The 24,467-nt window shown below is 45.1% G+C and overlaps 1 protein-coding gene across 1 annotated transcript in view; it reads left to right on the top strand.

Annotated features, from left to right (window-relative positions):
* LOC126095413 (uncharacterized) overlaps positions 1-24,084 on the top strand; it is a 76,446-nt gene extending 52,362 nt beyond the window's left edge. The window contains exons 6-8 of the mRNA XM_049910211.1: positions 12,181-12,408; positions 18,598-18,763; positions 23,736-24,084. Of these exons, the coding sequence (XP_049766168.1) occupies positions 12,181-12,408; positions 18,598-18,763; positions 23,736-23,875 (534 nt within the window). The 3' untranslated portion in view covers positions 23,876-24,084. The remainder of the gene's footprint in view (positions 1-12,180; positions 12,409-18,597; positions 18,764-23,735) is intronic.
* The last annotated feature ends 383 nt before the right edge of the window (positions 24,085-24,467 follow it).

Genomic DNA, 24,467 nt, shown 5'->3' with positions numbered 1-24,467 from the left:
CTCGTGAAGTAGGTGAAGTCATTTCTTAGTATCAGCTTCCTATTCTGCTTTTCATAATTCCGTAGGTACAACTCCCACCAGGCATTTTTAAAGACAGAGAATACTTAATATGAGTAATTTGACATAGGAACATATGATTTTATAGGGTCGCAAGTTGCTCATTTCTGTTACGAGCCGGCCGCGGTGGTCTCGCGGTTCTAGGCGCGCAGTCCGGAACCGCGCGACTGCTACGGTCGCAGGTTCGAATCCTGCCTCGGGCATGGATGTGTGTGATGTCCTTAGGTTAGTTAGGTTTAAGTAGTTCTAAGTTCTAGGGGACTGATGACCACAGCTGTTAAGTCCCATAGTGCTCAGAGCCATTTGAACCATTTTGATCTGTTACGAGAACGTTAAAATCGAAGCAAATTTCTTTCGCTAATATTACTAATTATGTTATTAACTATGAATTTCATTGGTATTTCAGGCACCATGGCTTATGTTCATATGCTATCCATCCAGAAAGTTCCCAAACAATTTCTCCAACAAAAACATTGTATGTGAGGTGAATTAGTTCTGTTCTGGAAAAGAAGTCAAATACGGGAACGTTTACGGCAAGCAGGTGGCCTGCCTTGACCTTCTCGCGTTTCCACGAATACTGAGATGGCCTCTGATGGGAAATGTGAGGTATAGACACCAAAATCTTCTTGAAAACACATTTCTACACTTTTCAAGAAATCGACCACTTCCATCAGGCTTGGTGGAGGTTTGCATCGCGTTTTCAAACCGGCATCAATGAGGCCTTATGCAAGGTGGTCCATTGATCATGACCGGGCCAAATATCTCACGAAATAAGCGTCAAACGAAAAAACTACAAAGAACAAAACTTGTCTAGCTTGAAGGAGAAAACTAGATGGCGCTATAGTTGGCCCGCTAGTTGGCGCTGACATAGGTCAAACGGATATCAACTGCGTTTTTCAAAATAGGAACCCCCATTTTTATTACATATTCGTGTAGTACGTAAAGAAATATGAATGACTTAGTTGGACCGCTTTTTTCGCTTTGTGATAAATGACGCTGTGATAGTCACAAACGAATGGCTCACAATTTTAGACGAACAGTTGGTAACAGGTCGGTTTTTTAAATTAAAATATAATACGCAGGTACGTTTCAACATTTTATTTCCGTTGTTCCAATGTGATACATGTACCTTTCTGAACTTATCATTTCTGAGAACGCATGTTGTTACAGCGTGATTACCTGTAAATACCACATTCATGCAATAAATGCTCAAAATGATGTCCGTCAACCTCAATGCATTTGGCAGTACGTGTAACGACATTCCTCTCAACAGCGAGTAGTTCGCCTTCCGTTATGTTCGCACACGCATTGGCAATGTGCTGACGCATGTTGTCAGGCGTTGTCGGTGGATCACGATAGCAAATATCCTTCAAGTTTCCCCACAGAAAGATATCCGGGGACGACAGATCCGGTGAACGTGCCGGCCATGGTATGGTGCTTCGACGACCAATCCACTTGTCATAAAATATGCTATTCAATACCGTTTCAACCGCACGCGAGCTATGTGCCGGACATCCATCATGTTGGAAGTACATCGCCATTCTGTCATGCAGTGAAACATCTTGTAGTAACATCGGTGGAACATTACGTAGGAAATCAGCATACATTGCACCATTTAGATTGCCATCGATAAAATGGAGGCCAATTATCCTTCCTCCCATAATGCCGCACCATACATTAACCCGCCAAGGTCACTGATGTTCCACTTGTCGCAGCCATCGTGGATTTTCCGCTTCCCAATATAGACGCATATTATGCCGGTTTACGTTACCGCTGTTGATGAATGACGCTTCGTCGCTAAATAGAACGCGTGCAAAAAATCTGTCATCGTCCCGTAATTTCTCTTGTGCCCAGTGGCAGAGCTGTACACGACGTTGAAAGTCATCGCCATGCAACTCCTGGTGCAATCGACAGAGCTAAAACACCTACTTGGGCATCATCATTTGTTGCAGGTCGTGGTTGACGTTTCACATGTGGCTGAACACTTCCTGTTTCCTTAAATAACGTAACTATCCGGCGAGCGGCCCGGACAGTTGGATGATGTCGTCCAGGATACCGAGCAGCTTACATAGCACAATTCCGTTGGGCATTTTGCTCAAAATAGCCATACATCAACACGATATCAACCTTTTTCGCAATTGGTAAACCGTCCATTTTAACACGGGTAATGTATAGCGAAGCAAATAACGTCCGCACTGGCGGAATGTTACGTGATACCACGTACTTATACGTTTGTGACTATTACAGCGCCATCTATCACAAATCGAAAAAAGTGGTCCAACTAAAACATTCATATTTCTTTACGTACTACATGAATATGGAATAAAAATGGGGGTTCCTATTTAAAAAAAAAACGCAGTTGATATCCGTTTGACCTATGGCAGCGCCATCTAGCGGGCCAAAAATAGCGCCATCTGGTTTCCCCGTTCAACCTAGACAAGTTTCGTTCTTTGTAGTTTTTTCATTTGACTTTTATTTCGTGAGGTACTTGGCCCGGTCACTATCAATGGACCGTCCTGTATAAGGTGAATATATCATGTGCGCACTTAACGTAGGCTGCCTTCTGTTCAACAATATCAAGTAAGAAATATTGATACTGACGGGAGAGTCAAAGGCGGCGAAACTACACATTTTTATAACATAGGGTCACACACTGAGGTAGCAACAGTCATGGAGTAACGATACGTACAGTACATACATAGACGCCGGTAGTATCGCACACACATAAAAGGGCAGTGCATTGGCGGAGCTGTCATTTGTACTCAGGTTATTTACCTCGATAGGTTTCCGACATGATTATGGGAGCGCAACGGTAATTAACAGACTTTAAACGCGGAATGCTCGTTGGAGTTAGACGCATGGGAGAATCCATTTCAGAAATCGTTACGGAGTTCAATATCAGCATCAAGAGTGAGCCAGAATACCAGATTTTAGGAATTACTGCTCACCATGGAGAACGCAGTGGTTGAAGACCTTCACGTAACGACCGAGAGCAGCGGTGTTTTCTTACAGTTGTCAGTGCTAACAGACAAGCAACACTCCTTGAAATAACCGCAGAAATAAATGTGGGACGTACGACGAACGTGTCCGTTAGGACAGTGCGCCAAAATTTGGCGTCAATGGGCTATGGCAGCAGACGACCGACGGAGGTACCTTTGGTAACGGCACGCCTGTCCTAAGCTGGCGACCACGTCGGTTGGACGCTAGACGACTGAAAACCGTGGCCTACTGAGATGAGTTCCAATTTTAGTTGGTAAGAGTTGATGATAGGGTTTGAGTGTGGCTCATATCCCACGAAGCCAAGGACCCAAGCTGTCAACGAGGCTCTCTGCAAGCAGGAGGTTGCTGAATAATGGTTTGAGCTGTGTTTACACGGATCATTGACTGTAAATGGTTATGTTCGGCTGGTTCGAGACTATTTGCGGCCTTTCATGGACTTAACGTTCCCAAACAACAATTGAATTTTAATGGCTGACAATGCTCCATGACACCGGGCCACAGTTGTTTCCGATTGGTCTGTAGAAATTCTGGATACGAAACTTCCTGGCAGATTAAAACTGTGTGCCGGACCGAGACTCTAACTCGGGACCTTTGCATTTAGCGGGCAAGTGCTCTACCATCTGAGCTACCCAAGCGCGAAAGCCCGCGAAAGGCAAAGGCCGAGAGTTAGAGTCCCGGTCCGGCACACAGTTTTAATCTGCCAGGAAGTTTCATATCAGAGCACACTCCGCTGCAGAATGAAAATCTCATTCTGGAAACATCCCCCAGGCTGTGGCTAAGCCATGTCTCCGCAGTATCCTTTCTTTCAGATGTGCTAGTTCTGCAAGGTTCGCAGGATCGCTTCTGTAAAGTTTTGAAGGTAAGAGACGAGATACTGGAAAAAGTAAAGCTGTGAGGAGGGGGCGTGAGACGTGCTTGGGTAGCTCAGATGGTCATCTCTAGAAACCTAACGCCGCAGGGACACGTTACTCGGGCGACCCTCTGCGGATGTGCAAAGGGACTATCGACACGGTGAAACTTTGTCATTTTAACCTCATGTGGAGATGACAGCTACTCGACCCCAGACATACAGAATAGGGACAGTGAATGTAAATACCATTAGATCGCCCGTGAAACAGCAGTTGTTTAGGGACATGATATACGCGTCGGATGTGGATATACTGATGGTGCAGGAAATATACATTCCTGAGTTCCAGGAAGTCCATGGATACATCTCCTACACCTCGCCGCACTCGAACAACGACAGTGGAACGGCGATGTTGGTCCGGGACGGGATTCCGGTTCGCGAACTGGCTTATCTACCTTCGGCACGAGGACTGGCGATAACTGTTAATGGAATTCGCATTCTCAATGTTTATGCCCCTTCCGGCACACACAAGGGACGGCCGTGTGCGAGATATTATTTGGAAGAGATTGTGCCCTTATTTACCGGCAGATTCGATCATTTCATTATAGGTGGTGACTTCAATTGTGTTTTAGCCCAAAAAGACCAGACTCCACATTACAATACCTGTCGTGAATTGCATGTGCTATGCCGGGATCTGGAGTTAAGCGACACCTGGGATATGATTCATAGGAACCGTGAGGGATATACTTTTTTTACCAGTCACTCGGCGAGCAGACTCGATCGAATATATGTTTTGGTTGGCCTACAGGATAAGGTGGTCGACGCGGAACGATGGCCTGCAGCATTTACTGATCATCTGGCTTACATTTGTACCATATCACTCCCTAGGTATAGTGTGTGGAGAAGACTCGGGACATGGAAGCTCAATTCGTCACTTATGGCGGACCCAGACTGTCGTTAGAGAGTCGAGGAGGTATGGGCCACATGTCAACGCCGTCTACCAACATATACCTCCGTGCTTCAATGGTGGCTCGAATGTACTAAGCCGGCAATAAGAAGAGCTCTAATACAGTATAGTCGGGATAAGACGAGATGGCAAAGAGATACTCTTGATTATTATTACACCATGCTTCGTGAGCTGTCCTTCCAGGTGCCGTCTGCAGAACATCATGCGGAAGTTCATCGTGTCAAGGCACAAATCCTATCGATCACGCGACGACGACTGGGTGGCATCCCAATACGGGCAAGATGTCTCGACACCATCACTGGGGAACGCACCTCGATGCACCATGTGTCGCGGGAATATAAACGTTACCGCCGGGCATTGCTAACAGTGCTTCACGGTTTAGATGGCCGTCAACTGAAAACACAACAGGACATTGCAAATGAATTTTTATAGCATTTTCGCCACCTCTATGCCGGTACACCGACGGACCGTCGGGTGGGGGAAAAGATGCTGCAACATCAGCAAACGACACTGACAGAGACGGATAAGGCAGCGCTTATGGAGCCACTCACAGAAGACGATATAAAGGTGGCATTCACAAAAGGAGCGGTCCATAAATCACCAGGGCCAGATGGGATTACGCTGGAGTTTTATCGAGAATTCGTGGACATGATGATGCCACAGCTGGTGTCGATGTACAATGAGGTGATGCGTCCGGACATGCCCCTACCGTCGGATTTTGTGACGGGCTTTCTTCTTCCCATCCCGAAGATGGCGGGGAGTCGCAGTGTTAATCAATATCGGCCTATGCTGAACGCCGACTATAAAATTTTTGCACGACTACTAGCGTCTCGTCTCAAGCTGGCGATATCCAGGACAACATCCCCTGATCAGGCTTGCCTAGGGGTGCGAAGCAACATCTCCTCGGCGTTAAGTGAATACCGTGACGTTATCGCCCTTGCGGAAACGTGTAAAATGCGAGCAGCGATGATATCTGTGGACTTCGATCGTGCGTTCGACAGGATAAACCATGACTTCTTGGCGTCAGTCATGAGCCGAATGGAGATTCCACCTGTTTTCATCTCCATCGTTATGAGGCTAATACGAGGGGCTACATCGAAGGTGATTGTAAACGGTCGGGAAGCGGGCTCGATTCCTATTCACAGCTCAGTCCGACAAGGGTGCCCACTCTCCATGATGCTGTTTGCTATAGCGCTTGAGCCGCTGATGTGTGTTATGAGGCGCTCACTTACTGGGATAGCGCTTAATGAGAACTCTTTCGTTTGTCGCGCATATGCGGACGACCTGATCCTTCTTGTCAGATCAGGACATGAAGTGCGTTAGGCTGTTGAAGACTCTTACGGGACGGCAGCAGGCAGTGTCGTTAACACGACGAAATCCAAAATTATGCGCATTGGACGGGGTCTGGAAGACGTACCGGGACCGTTTCAGACGGTGGAACCGCTGAGATGTCTGGGGATCACATTTACCCGTTCACTGCGGCGGTCAGCGGCGGCTTCTGCAGAATGTTCGTCTGGCGATACGCAACAACTCACTGAGAGCCTTTGACATGATCCAGCGTGTGGCATACACTAACGTTCACATAGCGTCACGATTGCCCCATTTAGCGCAGATCCTACCAATACCGAAGGGTATTGCAGACCGCCTCATGGCTGACTTTGGTTACTATGTTAATACTGGGATGTTATTTAAGATCAAATATGATACGTTAACGCTACAGTTCCGGAACGGTGACCTCAACCTCACAAACGTGCGAAACAAAGCTCTGGCGCTTTACGTGCGAGCGATGATGCGAAATTGGCAACAAAGGAAGCATACCATAACGTCAACTCTGATAGAAGTACTTGTTCCGCCTTCGTACGAACCCCCTATTGCGGTGGGCAATATTTCGCCTTCTCTTGCACACATTGCCTCATTTCTCGTTGATTACAGTTATGTTCGTCTGAAAGTACCTTCGACGAGAATACCCACGATTCGGGAGATCTATAGATGCTTGATGGATCACCATGGCCGCAACATAATGGAATTCAAATACCCGTCGAGAACGTGGAACCACATTTGGTGTGCAGTGCATACTCCATTACTGTCAACAGCAGCGAGATCTATGTGGTATATTCTTATAAACCGTAAACTTGTGACCAGGAGTCGATTACATACAATTCATATGGTCGATTCTCCTCTTTGCACAAAGTGTGGACTGTTAGCAACGGAAGAACATGGTTTAGTGTGTGGCGCAGCGAGGGACGTCTGGATGCTGACGCGTCGAATACTGGCCTTCCTTCGGCGCACTAACTACACAGAAATCACATCGGATGTACTTTTTCTACCGGACAAGACCTTTTTTCCTAAACAAAAGACGTATGCGGTCAATTGGATCGCCGGACATGCGACGAAATATTTGTATTCGTACGATATTAGGTGCGTGATGGATTATTGGATGTATTTACAAGAACAACACGAGCTCATACGGAGTCATACGAAATACAGGACTTACTTTTCCAATTTTTTAGGAAGTGTTTTCACAATTCGCCCGACAGCAGGGGCGTCGCAGTACTGAGGAGACTCCTGCAGCAGAACGACTAGAGATCCGCGGTTCAGTTAGATTGGCATATAGCACACTGAGAAGAAAACTGGCCCCTACCTGTTGGCGCCAGTTATGATTGGATTATGTTAACGTGAACAAAAAAACAAAAAAAAAGAAACAAAAAAATACACACACACACACACAACGATGGTAAACACCAAAACCGCCTCAGATAATGGTCCTTCGAATGGTCGACGCAGGAGAAATAAATACCTCCCACAAAGGCAGAAATGGTCAAGATTATATGGCTTTCTGCCAGATTTACGATGCGACACCGTGTGCTGCAGGGATTGTGATGCACATGATAACTTCATTTTCACTCCCGCCCGTGACTAGGATTGTCATTTACTTTATTCATGTTAAAAAAAAGAGGGCTGCCTTTACGTTGATTTTTTGGTTTACAACCGCGTTTTTATTTTTATAAAAAAGTGGTAATCATAAAAAGTAGAAAAAAATGAAAAAAGTGGTCAGCGTGACGGATTGCCGTCCTACGGGCCGGGTTTCGATTCTCGGCTGGTTCGGAGATTTTTCTCCGCTCAGGGATTAAAAAAAAAGATGATAGAGCACTTTCCCGCGAAAGGATAAGGTCCCCAGTTCGAGTCTCAATCCGGCAATTAATTTTAATCTGCCAGGAAGTTTCATATCAGCATATCAGCGCAGACTCCGCTGCATAGTGAAAATCTCATTCTAAATTCTGGACAGTTCGACCGAGTGATTTGGCCAACCAGAACGTTTAACATGAATCCCGTTGAACACTTATAAGACATAATCGAGAGGTCAGTTCGTGCACAAAGTACTGCAGCGACAACACTTTCGCAGTTATGGACGGTTATAGAGGCAGCATGACGCAATATTTCTTCACGAAGCTTCCAACGAGTTGCTGAGTTCACGCCTCGTCGAATTGCTGCCTAAAGGAGGCCCGACACGAAATTATGAGGTATCCCATGACTTCTGTCATATCAATGTATAAGAACATAGAAAAAAGTTTTTTTGAAATTTTTTATGTAATATGATATAGTAATAGAGAAACATATAAAAAATCAGAGACACAATAATGAAAAGGAGATTCGAGTTTTACAGTCGTATTTACAGATTGAATGACAACAGGTTAATTAAGGAAAATTTTAATTTAATTTAAATTAAAAAACACCACGGGATGGCTGGAAGAAACAAGAAAGGACCTGAGAAATCTTAGGCTCCTGATTAACACTGTAAAATTTCCTGTCCAACACCCTAGGAGAGTCCTGTCACAATCTAGGAGGGTGATGTCAAATGAACAGAGACAGGCCATCCGCCACCGCGTGAAGTAGTTGTGGGAAGACAAAAAGAAAAAAAAAAATTGTACCTTTGTCTTAGGTTCTAAACGGTCTATATTGGTTGAATCCTGTTATTAAAAAATATAGTAATTATGTTAATCTTAGATCATTCACTTATGTTCAATTTAAACGGATGTAACGAATAATTTTGGTTCTGAGAAAGACTGTGTGGGTGCTGCCCAAAATCCATTAATAAATTTAAAAAAAAGTCATTGCTTCCCTGACATACCATCAGTTCCTGCTACTAATGACCTGGTGGTGCTCACACACATTGAAGTATTAAGCGATGCGAAGCCTGTGCGGGTCTGCCACTCAGACGTACATACAGGGTGAAAAGTATTTAAACAGACAAACTCTGGGAGGTTGTCGGGGACATCAAAACAAATATTTTTCCCGAATGTCACTTTTTCCTATGAGGATTATTTAAACCGGTGGAGGCCGTATTACGCTCATCAGTTGTTAGAGGTAGTATTACGATCTTCATTTCTTAGAGGGCGTGTTACGCTCTCCAGTTGTAGGCAACTGCTGTCCACCAGTGTAGTAGTGCATTGTCTCTGTTTACTAATGGAGTGATACACCTGGAGTGAGTACACTGATATGATTGGTGCGTACTACGTAGCGCACCACAACGGACGAGTTGCACAGCAGGTTTATCAACAACAATATCCTAATCGCCCTATCCCGCATCATACGACCTTTGCTGCTGTGTACCAACGTCTGCGTGAGACCGGGTCATTTAGTAGATTACCTGGACAGGGACGCCGTCACACGGCAAGAACGCTGCAATTTGAGGAAGCTGTCTTGCAGCATGTGGAGCGGGATCCTTCAATCAGCACTCGTGCAATTGCACGTAACACGGGGACGAATCAGACGAATGTAAGAAGAGTCCTTCGAGAGCAATTGTTACGTACATTTCACTAACAGCGTGTCCACAACCTGGAACCAGTTGATTATCCACCCAGAACACAGTTTTTGCAGTGGTACCTGGAACAGTGTGAAATGCATCCTACATTTCCATCCTCTGTGTTGTTGACCGATGAAGCAACGTTCGGGTGTGATGGAGTCTACAACATGCACAGTTCGCATGTTTGTAGTGAGGATAACCCACATGCTAGAGTTACTAGGGCTCATCAAGTGTGCCGGCCGGTATGGCCGTGCGGTTAAAGGCGCTTCAGTCTGGAACCGCGTGACCGCTACGGTCGCAGGTTCGAATCCTGCCTCGGGCATGGATGTGTGTGATGTCCTTAGGTTAGTTAGGTTTAATTAGTTCTAAGTTCTAGGCGACTGATGACCTCAGAAGTTAAGTCGCGTAGTGCTCAGAGCCATTTGAACCAATCATCACGTGCGGTTCCTCGTTAATGTTTGGGTCGGCGTTGTTGGGGACTGTTTAATTGGGCCGTATCTGCTGCCTAGGCCATTAAATGGCAGGCACCATTACAATTTTCTCGCCAGAGCATTTCCAGCATTGCTGGAAGACGTCTCGCTCCATACAAGACAGCGCATGTTGTTCCAGTATGACGGGGCGCCGGCACATTTCAGTCGTCGTGTGCGTCGATTCCTGGACCGACGGTTCTCAGAAATGTGGATTGGCAGAGGTGGTCCGGTACCATGGCCTGCTAGATCCCCAGATATGTACCCTCTTTGTGTGGGGAGAGATGCGCAAACTTGTTTACACAACTCCTGTTGCATCAGAAGAGTATCTGGTTGCGCGGATAGTAGCACTAGCAGGAACAATTCAGGATACTCCTGGGGTTTTTGCCCGTGTCAGACAGAACATCATCCGACGGTGTAACCTTTGTTTATTTGTCAAAAGAGGCATTTTTGAAAATCTACTGTAACTGAAATTAATTTGTGTTAATGTGTTGTCTCTTGGTCATAAAAAAATGGAAAAGTGTTTGTTGGTTTAATTAATTTGCCACCAGAGAAATCTTCCTCTACCGGTTTAAATACACCCCATAGGAAAAAATGACATTAGGGAAAAATATTTGTTTTGATGTTCCCTAGAACCTCCCAGAGTTTGTCGGTTTAAATACTTTTCACCCTGTAAATCTACAGACATGACGGTTTCATTCTTCACAGAACTATTCCATCCTGCCAGGTGGCACGCTTCCTACGTCTCCTACGTGGTGACCATTTGCTCATAGGAAAGTCTTCTCCACACGGAAATAGTGCATGCAGTCTTAAACTGTGCGCCAATTCATAATAATACACTCCTGGAAATGGAAAAAAGAACACATTGACACCGGTGTGTCAGACCCAACATACTTGCTCCGGACACTGCGAGAGGGCTGTACAAGCAATGATCACACGCACGGCACAGCGGACACACCAGGAACCGCGGTGTTGGCCGTCGAATGGCGCTAGCTGCGCAGCATTTGTGCACCGCCGCACAGCGTGGACGTGAACCGTATGTGCAGTTGACGGACTTTGAGCGAGGGCGTATAGTGGGCATGCGGGAGGCCGGGTGGACGTACCGCCGAATTGCTCAACACGTGGGGCGTGAGGTCTCCACAGTACATCGATGTTGTCGCCAGTGGTCGGCGGAAGGTGCACGTGCCCGTCGACCTGGGACCGGACCGCAGCGACGCACGGATGCACGCCAAGACCGTAGGATCCTACGCAGTGCCGTAGGGGACCGCACCGCCACTTCCCAGTAAATTAGGGACACTGTTGCTCCTGGGGTATCGGCGAGGACCATTCACAACCGTCTGCATGAAGCTGGGCTACGGTCCCGCACACCTTTAGGCCGTCTTCCGCTCACGCCCCAACATCGTGCAGCCCGCCTCCAGTGGTGTCGCGACAGGCGTGAATCGAGGGACGAATGGAGACGTGTCGTCTTCAGCGATGAGAGTCGCTTCTGCCTTGGTGCCAATGATGGTCGTATGCGTGTTTGGCGCCGTGCAAGTGAGCGCCACAATCCCGTGCCACCCAACGTGCTCTAGAAGGTGTAAGTCAACTACCCTGGCCAGCAAGATCTCCGGATCTGTCCCCCATTGAGCATGTTTGGGACTGGATGAAGCGTCGTCTCACGCGGTCTGCACGTCCAGCACGAACGCTGGTCCAACTGAGGCGCCAGGTGGAAATGGCATGGCAAGCCGTTCCACAGGACTACATCCAGCATCTCTACGATCGTCTCCATGGGAGAATAGCAGCCTGCATTGCTGCGAAAGGTGGATATACACTGTACTAGTGCCGACATTGTGCATGCTCTGTTGCCTGTGTCTATGTGCCTGTGGTTCTGACAGTGTGATCATGTGATGTATCTGACCCCAGGAATGTGTCAATAAAGTTTCCCCTTCCTGGGACAATGAATTCACGGTGTTCTTATTTCAATTTCCAGGAGTGTACGATAAAGCGAGTTTGATGTGGTGTCCCAGCTAGATATAGTAACGGTGTGTGCTGTGTGCAGGTGGTGGACACCCACACGGGGGAGGCTCTGGGCCCCAGGCAGGAGGGCGAGCTGTGCTTCCGCGGTCCGACGGTGACCCGCGGCTACTACGACGACCCCGCCGCCACCGCTGCCGCCTTCGACGCGGATGGCTGGTTCCACACCGGAGATGTCGGCTACTACGACGACGACGGCTTCTTCTTCATAACCGACCGCATCAAAGACTTCATAAAGTACAAAGGACATCATGTAAGTACCGTCTCTCGTAAGCATAGCGGAAATAACGCACGTCGTTACGATCTCGTATCTCTCTCGGATGTGATATTACTTGCAAGAGAACTGCGTCACTATTAAGTCAAGTTAGATGGGTGCACGACATCTAGGTCTGAAGTGCGTATCACTTTATAGCTCGCGGCTTAAAGTCCACTCACACACGTACTAATGCATCTTCACGTGCGGAGGACAATTACGTAGTTAAACTACTGGCCATTAAAACTGCTACATCACGAAGATGACGTGCTACAGACGCGAAATTTAACCGACAGGAAGAAGATGCTGTCATATGCAAATGATTAACTTTTCAGAGCATTCACACAAAGTTGGCGCCGGTGGCGACACCTACAACGTGCTGGCATGAGGAAAGTTTTCAACTGATTTCTCATTCACCAACAACATTTCGCTGGCTCTCTATTTACTTTGCTTTGTTATTACTCGCGTAACATCTAATATATGAGATAAAATATGTTGCTACGAAAAGAGCCCCGAAATACTTTTTAGTGATGCTGTGCTGTGACTTTCTTTGGATCATTAATTTTAAACAAAACAAAATATATTATGTTCTTATTATTCTGGACCTGGCTTTCTACTAAAGGAATATTTTTCGTTACTGTAACTCGCCATAAAGTTCAACATGTCTTCATTACTTTACAGTTATTGGAAAGGTTAATGAAAATTATTTCGTTCTCAATACTGATGTTACAGTATGCAATGATTGTTCAACATCAAAATTTTGCATTGGATTTTTGTTAACAGTAAGACACCCATAAGTAGCACGACTAACACGAGAACATGAGACTATTATCATAGAAAAAGATGTTTTTACTATAAGGTTTGCCAGACCAGAACTACGCACAGCAAGATTTCTTTTATGTTACGAAGGTAAATTATCTTTTTGCACTGTTAATAATATATTATCAGCAGCCCGCGTCAACCTGTTAAACACATCATAAAGTCTGCTGCTCTGCTCTGCAATTCCGGAAGCTGAAAGAAATAACTTTAGTTCACTATTACCTGCCTGCTTCTTTGCGGTATGATTGATTTCATTTAATGCAGTTTGAATGCGCCGCGTTCGTTCATAGCGCAGCTCTGCACCACGAATAATATTTAAATAACTGGAAATGTCTTAAAGGGATGGGATAAACTACCAGGCAAGCTTATTACAAATAATAATACAAGTTTTCACTAAGTGACTCTATTCAAAACATTGAAACAAATTAAGTTATTACACACCTTTCCAAATCTATGTCTAATGGCGTCCTTCTCACAATCTTGACAAAAGAATGCTACGCAAGCGTACAATATAACGTCACAGGCTCTTCCTGCTCACGTAACTACAAGAAGACGACAGAGAAATTAATGTTCGGTTTTTACTATTTATAGTAGTCACATATTCTCATCTTTGTTTGATATTTAATAATTATCGTCTGTGGCGGTTTCAGTACTCGCCGACACAGATATTACTAAGAAAAAGTCCGTACATAATTCTATACAAGAACAAAACATGACACATAATGCTTTCTCTTTATTACATGAAGTTCACACGATCGTTTCCACGCAATTACAATCATCCAGTTCAATTATTCTTTTCTCCTTTTTTTTAACCACATGTAATATGTGTTTTTCTAAGAGACGTTACAAACAGTTGACCGGCGTTGCCTGGTGAAACGTTGTTGTGATGCCTCGTGTAAGAAGGACAGATGTGTACCACCACGTTTCCGACTTTGATAAATGTCGGATTGTAGCCCATGGCGACTGCGGTTTATCGTATCGCGACATTGCTTCTCGCGTTGGTCGAGATCCAATGACTGTTGGCAGAATATGGAATCGGTGCGTTCAGGAGGGAAATACGGAACGCCGTGCTGGATCCCAACGGCCTCGTATCACTAGCAGTCGAGATGACAGGCATCTTATCCGCATGGCTGTAACGGATCGTGCAGCCGCGTCACAATCCCTGAGTCAACAAATGGGGACGTTTGCAAGACAACAACCATCTGCACGAACAGTTCGACGACGTTTGCAGCAGCATGGACTATCAGCTCGGAGACCATAGCTGCGGTTACCCTTGACGCTGCATCACAGACAGGAGCGCCTGCGATGGTGTACTCATCAACGAACCTGGGTGCACGAATGGCAAAACGCCATTTTTTCGGATGAATCCAGGTTCTGTTTACAGCATCATGCTCGTCGCATCCGTGTTTGGCGACATCGCGGTGAACGCACATTGGAAGCGTGTAATCGTCATCACCATACTGGCGTATCACCCGGCTTGATGATATGGGGTGCCATTGGTTAACGTCTGGGTCACCTCTTGTTCGCATTGACGGCACATTGAACAGTGGACGTTACATTTCAGATGTGTTACGACCCGTGGCCTTACCCTTGACTCGATCCCTGCGAAACCCTACGTTTCAGCAGGATAATGCACGACCGCATGATGCAGGTCTTGTACGGGCCTTTCTGGATACAGAAAATGTTCGACTGCTGCCCTGGCCAGCACATTCTCCACATCTCTCACCAAATGAAAACGGTTGGTCAATGCTTACCGAGCAACTGGCTCGTCATAATACGCCAGTCACTACTCTTGATGAACTGTGGTATCGTGTTGAAGCTGCATGGGCAGCTGTACCTGTACACGCCATCCAAGCTCTGTTTGACTCAATGCCCAGGCGTATCAAGGCCGTTATTACGGCCAGAGGTGGTTGTTGTGGGCACTGATTTCTCAGGGTCTATGCACCCAAATTGCGTGAAAATGTAATCACATGTCAGTTCTAGTATAATATATTTGTGCAATGAATACCCGTTCACCATCTGCATTTCTTCTTGGTGTAGCAATTTTTATGGCCAGTAGTGTAGTTATTTACTTTCACGTTCCATGTATCATTTTGGATGATAAATCGTGATGTGGAACGAGTCATTTTACATTCATATTGAAAATTGATTTGTATATGTATTTGTACTCTAAACATCACCATATAATTCTTTTTTCCGAAATAAGAACAGGATTGAGTTAGCAGTTCCTACCCACCACCTTTTACACATTACAAGCATAGAAATTCCTCTACGGAATAGAAGGATTTGTCAGGGAGAAACTTTCTCAATTGATTTTAAATTTCTACCTTGCTGTCCGCTAGACATTTTATATCACTGGATAAGTGGTCAAAAATTTTTGTTGCAGCGTTGTGCACCCATTTCTTTGCTAAAGACAACCTTAATGTTGAGTAATGAATGTCATTTTTTCTTCTAGTATTTTGATTATGTACCTCATGGTTCCTTTTGGACTGTAGTGGTTTATTTACAACAAACTTCATGAGGCAATAAATATTATGGTAAGCAGTAGTCAGAATGCCCAACTACTTAAACAGATGTCTACAAGATGATCGCGGATGAGCACCACATATTATTCTTACAGCACGTTTTTGGACAATGAAGACCTGCTTTCTCAAAGATGGCTTACTACAGAACATTATACCATATGACATTACTGAATGAAAATGCGGGTAGGACTGAGGGCTGAGCTGCAGCTCTAAGAGGGAGTAACGGCTCGACGCAGTCTGGTAAACCTAGCAGTTTCATGCGTGAATAATCTGATGTTTTAACTTTGATACGCTTGAAAGCTAGTTTTATGTTGACATGATTAGCGGACACATGGCTGAGGCGCCGTATTTCAGCGGATAATACAAGGCCGATGATCAAATGACACGATACTCAGAGCGAAAATAAACTTCAGACTGGTTAGTTGAGCTTCAAATCCTTGTTTGGCCAGAGTCGTTTAGATATTTCCCCATATTCGTTATGTATTCCAGGCTAACACCAAAATGATTTCTTGCACAATCGTGTCTCCACTGTTCCTTTGTTGTACGTCTCCAAATTACTTCTGGAGTGACCTGAGGTCAGCAGAATTCTTTGTCGCTTGAAATTTTTTTTATCGAATGCTGGATTTTTTCTTTTTTTAATGTCCAATACTACACTAACTGCTTTCTCTCTTCCATTGTGCAATGGGTCACCAATGTTTGTTACCCTGTCGAAGAGTTCTTGTGTTCTGTACGACATTTTACACAACAGTTCAAAATGGTTCAAATGGCTCTGAGCACTATGGGACTAAACTGCTGAGTTCATCAGCCCCCTAGAACTTAGAACTACTTAAACCTAACTAACCTAAGGACATCACACACATCCATGCCCGAGGCAGGATTCAAACCTGCGATCGTAGCGGTCGCGGGGTTCCAGAATGTAGCACCAAGAACCGCTCGGCCACCCTGGCCGGCACACAACAGTAAGGAGACGTGAACCACAGAGTGGAGTGGTAACTACACAGGGGGAGAAATGATTAGCGAAGAAGTTAGCATAGAAAAAAGAAGATTTAATTAACTTGTATACCATCAAGGGCATAAAGACTCATTACAAATTATGCAACAATCTATCACAATGTCAACTAAGATGAGGCTCGCCGTACCAAGCACGAACGATGTTACCGTGCCGGTCAAAGCGGCCGAGTGGTTCTAGGCGCTACAGTCTGGAACCGCGCGACCTCTACAGTCGCAGGTTCGAATCCTACCTCAGGCACGGATAGTCCTTAGGTTAGTTAGGTTTAAGCAGTTCTAAGTTCTAGGGGACTGATGACTTCAGCAGTTAAGTCCCATAGTGCTCAGAGCCATTTTGAAGCCGACTAATAAATTACTAAATGAAGAGACGGTGTAAAAGGAAGGAAGGAACAGCATGAAGAATCATCACCAGAAAACATGACATAATTAAATAATAGGTACGACGCCCAGGATCTGATTTGGTACCAACTTGTAGCCTCCAATTGAATCCAGATCGTACTGTAATTGTACAAGTGGCATGCTATTCTCTTGGTCAAGTGGAACGAACGTACATCTCTCTTAGAAGGATGATGGTAGCCTCCCAGTAAGAAAAATTCAAGGAAATTACCCCTCCTATCTACATGCCCCACTTTTTTTATTTTATTTCAGTTAGTATAGTTGCAATTGCCTTGTCAAAAACTTTTTCATTATATGAATGTGTGGTGTCAAGCTTCTTTCGGACATGTCCAAAAGAATAGACACCACGCATTCATATAATTGGCTCTCCTCGATGGGCAATGAATTCACCAGCTTCAGTGCACAGCTACGTTCGACCTCCTGTGGGCATTTTACCACTCGCTAAACTTGTTTTCTTCTCAGAACAATTACTGTAATTTGTTGTACATGTAGTTATTTAATGTTCCATACATTTTACCTAAGTTCAACAGTTTTACACTGGATTTTCACTTAAACAATTCCTCTCACTGAAACCCTAAACAAACATTGAAGATGCACTAGTTTAAAACCTTTGGTCCTACAAGATAATTCAAGGCCACATACATTTATCTTTCCATCTCACAATGATGTAGCTGTTGAAACTCGGTTTTTAAATTAAAATAATAATACTATAACTTCCTGGCACATTAAAACTGTGTGCGGGACCGAGACTGGAACTCGGGACCTTTGCCTTTCGCGGACAAGTGCTCCACAAACTGAGCTACCCAAGCACGACTCACGCCCCCTCCTCACCGCTTTATTTCTGCCAGTACCTCGTCTCCTACCTTCCAAACTTTACAGAAGCTCTCCTGCGAACCTTGCAGAACTAGCACTCCTGAAAGAAAGGATATTGCGGAGACATGGCTTAGCCACAGCCTTGGGGATGTTTCCAGAATGAGATTTTCACTCTGCAGCGAAATGTGCGCTGATATGAAACTTCCTGGCAGATTAAAACAGTGTGCCGGACCGAGACTCGAACTCTGGACCTTTGCTTTTCGCCGGCTTTCGTGCTTGTGTAGCTCAGATGGTAGAGCACTTGCCCGCGAAAGGCAGAGGTCCCGAGTTGGAGTCTCGGTCCGGCACACTGTTTTAATCTGCCAGGAAGTTTCATATCAGCGCACACTCCGCTGCAGAGTGAAAATCTCATTCTGAATAAAATTGTAGACTATTACACAAGGGTCGAGTGTGTTTTCATTCATTATAAATAAAATACTCTACCAAGATCTAACAGAACATTCAGTCAATGGAAATACACATTTGTCATTGTGTGAAATACGCTGTAACCCTACTCTCTGTAGATACCAGGTGACTCGCCATCACGGGAGAGAGAGAGTACATTTCCTTCTTGGTGGTTACCTTGCAGGTGCCATCCGCGCAGCTGGAGGCGCTCCTGTGCCGACACCCGGCCGTGCTGGAGGCGGCGGTGGTGGGGGTGCCGGACCCTCTGGCTGCAGAGCTTCCCAGGGCCTACGTCGTGCTGAAGCCAGGCGAGCCCGCCTCTGAGGACCAAGTGGCACACTTTGTCGACAGTGAGTACGCTGGCCTCCGTAGTGCAAAGTAATGGAGCCCCTTACTGCTCTGCCATACGCTGCAAATTTGTCGGCTGCATTCTTCGTGATACAGAAATCACATATTCATCTGTTACATATTCCGTCCTTTAGGGCATGCAGCTCGGTTATTATTACTTTATTCTGTGGTGGTCTGTCAGAAAACTATTGCTTGTGAAGGTGAGTCCGTGACGTGCTACTGAGAATAAATTTGTGCCAATTTATTCTCTGATATGGGAAGAACTCCCCATGCCATGATATATTGTGATGTGCAAAGACTGTATGTAACTTTTGACGTAGCACATAGAATAAGCGTATTGAGAATGTGTGATTTTTCGTGAAGTTTCACGGAGTAAGTCTCTTCGGGTTCTAAGTTGAATAACATGAACCTCTTCAAGCGACGTTTCGACTGGCTTCGGCTGGTCCTGGCGGAGGTTCGAGTCCTCCCTCGGGCATGGGTAAGTGTGTTTGTCCTTAGGATAATTTAGGTTAAGTAGTGTGTAAGCTTAGGGACTGATGACCTCAGCAGTTAAGTCCCATAAGATTTCACACACATCTGAACATTTGAATTTTCGACTGGCTTCCTGTTCATTATCTTCAGGCGAAGCGAGAAAATAAAGAGTAGAAAAGTTTCCACAGGATGACGTTATTACCCGTCTGATAGCCCAAGAAGTTTCTATCAACAAAATTTATGCAGATTAACAAATAATGTACTACAGACGTAACTGCGCTAGTTATTAATAAATACAGAGCCACGCTGTGGAACGTTAGATATCACACTGGTCACGTGTCAGGTGGATGATTATCACAACAAGTGGCAGGGTGAAAAGGTAAAGAAACTAAGTCTCAGAAGACAAATATCTGTGATAGCGAAGATGTGACACATACACTCCTGGAAATTGAAATAAGAACACCGTGAATTCATTGTCCCAGGAAGGGGAAACTTTATTGACACATTCCTGGGGTCAGATACATCACATGATCACACTGACAGAACCACAGGCACATAGACACAGGCAACAGAGCATGCACAATGTCGGCACTAGTACAGTGTATATCCACCTTTCGCAGCAATGCAGGCTGCTATTCTCCCATGGAGACGATCGTAGAGATGCTGGATGTAGTCCTGTGGAACGGCTTGCCATGCCATTTCCACCTGGCGCCTCAGTTGGACCAGCGTTCGTGCTGGACGTGCAGACCGCGTGAGACGACGCTTCATCCAGTCCCAAACATGCTCAATGGGGGACAGATCCGGAGATCTTGCTGGTCAGGGTAGTTGACTTACACCTTCTAGAGCACGTTGGGTGGCACGGGATACATGCGGACGTGCATTGTCCTGTTGGAACAGCAAGTTCCCTTGCCAGTCTAGGAATGGTAGAACGATGGGTTCGATGTCGGTTTGGATGTACCGTGCACTATTCAGTGTCCCCTCGACGATCACCAGTGGTGTACGGCCAGTGTAGGAGATCGCTCCCCACACCATGATGCCGGGTGTTGGCCCTGTGTGCCTCGGTCGTATGCAGTCCTGATTGTGGCGCTCACTTGCACGGCGCCAAACACGCATACGACCATCATTGGCACCAAGGCAGAAGCGACTCTCATCGCTGAAGACGACACGTCTCCATTCGTCCCTCCATTCACGCCTGTCGCGACACCACTGGAGGCGGGCTGCACGATGTTGGGGCGTGAGCGGAAGACGGCCTAACGGTGTGCGGGACCGTAGCCCAGCTTCATGGAGACGGTTGCGAATGGTGCTCGCCGATACCCCAGGAGCAACAGTGTCCCTAATTTGCTGGGAAGTGGCGGTGCGGTCCCCTACGGCACTGCGTAGGATCCTACGGTCTTGGCGTGCATCCGTGCGTCGCTGCGGTCCGGTCCCAGGTCGACGGGCACGTGCAACTTCCGCCGACCACTGGCGACAACATCGATGTACTGTGGAGACCTCACGCCCCACGTGTTGAGCAATTCGGCGGTACGTCCACCCGGCCTCCCGCATGCCCACTATACGCCCTCGCTCAAAGTCCGTCAAGTGCACATACGGTTCACGTCCGCGCTGTCGCGGCATGCTACCAGTGTTAAAGACTGTGATGGAGCTCCGTATGCCACGGCAAACAGGCTGACACTGACGGCGGCGGTGCACAAATGCTGCGCAGATAGCGCCATTCGACGGCCAACACCGCGGTTCCTGGTGTGTCCGCTGTGCCGTGCGTGTGATCATTGCTTGTACAGCCCTCTCGCAGTGTCCGGAGCAAGTATGGTGGGTCTGACACACCGGTGTCAATGTGTTCTTTTTTCCATTTCCAGGAGTGTAGTTCGTTAAAAGGGTCTGGTCAACGCGAAATCAGTTTATCTACTGAATAAGGGATTTAATTTGCTGTAGATCCTGGGTGTAGGTATAGTTGACAACGACGCGTTTTGAATGTTTTGTCAAACTGTCAGACACGTGTATGTAGCAGTTGATGCACGAGCGTTAGCCGAGCGTTTATGAAGAGGACGTGAGAGTAAGCAAAAAAGGCTAGTTCATGCTGCATGCTGAAGTGAATCCTGCGTCGCTTTGTGTGCCAATGGAACGGTACCATTAGCTAGCAACTGGTTAAAACTATGGGTCATTCGCGAATCAAACTTAATATTTCCAGTAGCTCCGTGTTGAAGACCGTTTACTTCTCGTGAGCCTAGGAACTCAGCCGATTTCTGTGTATGGGGACCTGGAATTATAATAACATCTGGAGCTTTGTCGGAATTCTATTGAACTTAGACAAAATTAAGTGCACAGAAAGGAAAACCTATAATAATTTCGGTAAATGTCAAAAAACTTTTATTTTGCATTCGGGGACACGATTTACTGAACGTTAGAATAACACAGACTTGCTTAATTTTACTTTTAAGTCGTGTTTATGAGAATTACGTTCTGCTCTCAATACGTTGACACCCAAAGCTAACTTACTGGTATTGATGAGCATTTGGATGAAAATAAACTTTATTAAGTCGAACTTTAAACTGCGTTTCAGCGACAGTTTATATGAAGTGGTATGGAGCCACTTATACCAAATTTATACGGAGATATTTCATCATTTTGGACGAACTTTAATTTAATAAGAAACATATTGAGAGGATTTACGGCCAATTATAAACTGACGTCGAGTTAATATTGGCCACACGCTGTCCCACCGGTTGGTGATGAAACTAAAAATCGACCCCAAATACTATGAAAAACGACCATCAATACGGTTTTATTACAAAATGCACCACTTTTAAATTGTCCCTTTAGCGCCCTTCTGTGTACGTCAACTGTGAGGCATTTGCTTTGAATTTCACGGTAAATAGATGCCCACATGTTCTTGACACCGTCTAGATTAAATATGCATGAAGTTAGGCTTCGAAGTCAATCGCTCCTTGACAATAGGTGGATGTTCGTTAACCGCAATATTACAAGAAGAAATAATTATACCCAACCTGCATGTCCAGAAGCTGATGGTATATTGACTTCAACTTGAAAATTTTAGTAGGAGTAAAGCTGGGTTCAGGAGCTCAATGTGTGGCGTTGCAACTAAAGCTGACATTGGGACAGGAGCTGGGCAGAGGAGCCCAGAGTAGGATAGGATTTTGGAAATATAAAATACAGCCTAGAATTTAACGTCTCATCAGTAACGTTTCAAACCGATCCTCCCCAAACAACATCGTTTGGTACGAAAACCGTCGCCAGTTTGACGAAGGAATCAAAATATAGCTATACAGTATACTGAAGTAAATTAGGACGTTATTGCACAAGGTAACAGTTTCTTACAAAATATCATGTAGACATCAATATGATACATGGCTGGCCAGTATTTTATCATTTATACGTCATTAACAACGCCAGCAAAGGCTTTTTTTTTAAAGACGCATCCATGCATTTCTCTGATACCGTAAGGTAAATTTTGCAAAACCAACGTCAGGATGGTTAGACTGCACAGTCCGAATTAAAAGTATTACCCACTGGCATGCTTCCCTCTGTAGCGAAGCACGACACTATAAAAGCTTTACTAAGAGGTGAGTTGCATGAACTGTTTTCAAAAGTAATTTTTAATCGAGCGCCAGTGTACACCGATTAATCGACGTACTTCGACGTCGTATCGAAGTAAGACTATGGTATTACGTGTGTGTAACACATTCAACTTAAAGAGAAAGGACCACTGTGATATAGAACTGTAACTGGTCAACAGAATTTTCCAAGCAGTTTAGGCAGATGAAAGTAACTGGATTTTGTGGAAGAACTGTTATATATGTTGCCCTCAAATCACTAACTAGTTCACTTACTGCCACGTTGTGAATCTTATATCGTCTGCAAAACCTATCTTCAAAATGAGCCAAATTCTCGTGAATATGAACGAGATATATAGTGAGTCGATCACACAAACTCTGGAGTTCTGAAGTAAATGACTCAAATTTACCGGCAGGGTACTGGGACACTATAGTTGGTCTATTACAGGAATTATTTATAACACTCACTTATTGCTCAAGTGTGAAGTATACATAACATGCTAACAGAAGGCATGTAGCGTTTTCGGGGAACGCCGGCACGAATCTTCGTAGACTTGTTTGACTGACATTAGAAAGTGTAACTGAAGAGCAAGAAAATCTTAATTGTCGATAACTTTAAGAAAGGGGACGTGTATCACTCGAAACATGCTTGGAAAGTTTGCAGAAGTTGCAGTCCACTCATGACAGCTCGCACATCCGTTGAGTGGAACGGGAACAAAAAGTAATATGTGGCACAATAAAAGACACCCCATCTCATATTTTATACTGATTCACAGTAGACATATGCAGTATTAATGTAGATGATAGTTTAAGAATCTTTTTAAACCATAACAACAGAAATTTCTTACTTGCGCATTGTCATATTTTAAGACGTTTATTTTTTAACTACTGGCATATTCATTTATTAATCTCATTGTCTTCTTATTTATTGCAGGTCAAGTTTCTGATCACAAGAAATTACGAGGCGGAGTGGTCTTCATCGACAGACTGCCAAGGACTGCTGCAGGAAAAATTTCTAAAAAGCTGCTGACAGAAGAACTGAAGAAGCGAGGAAGTACAGCGACAACTAATTAATGTACTTGGACAATTATACAACTAAATACGTACGTGAGGGGTGCGAGGAACGGATTTCTTGTTATCCCTTGCGTATGAGCTGTTTCGACGTCACACATAAAGTACCTGAAAAAATTAAGCAAGTTTGTTGGGTGTAATGACTTGAGGAGCATATACTTCTTCTGAAGTGTTTATTCTCATCGCTTTGGCTTATTTATAATATTCTGTTCAGCGACAATGCACTTGTACAAAGACAGAAGAAGCTACTTGGACTTTTATTTTCTGTACTTTTTTTTATACTGTAGAATTATTTGAATAAAGATGCGTTACTTAATTTAATGTATGACCGAAGCAGATTTTTGTTGTTGTTTTGTTTTAGGGCGCAGAACCAACTGAGGCCATAAGCGCCCATATCATAATCTTAGAACACTAAGAAGTAAAAGAAGTTAAAAGAGACTACACGTTAGGCCCAGTCGACGGAAGGAAAGATAGCCAGAAACTAGGACTTCCCTTTGGAGAAAAGTCCACAAAACACGCCGTACAGACAGTGGAGGTCCTGAGCCAAAGATTAAATGTCCTCCACCTTATCACTACGACGGATAAAAAGTAAAAC

The sequence above is a fragment of the Schistocerca cancellata genome, chromosome 8, assembly GCF_023864275.1.
Source record: "Schistocerca cancellata isolate TAMUIC-IGC-003103 chromosome 8, iqSchCanc2.1, whole genome shotgun sequence".
NCBI classification, from domain to species: Eukaryota; Metazoa; Arthropoda; class Insecta; order Orthoptera; family Acrididae; genus Schistocerca; species Schistocerca cancellata.
Note: the sequence above shows the minus strand (reverse complement) of the source record. Positions and strands in the feature narration are given on the sequence as shown.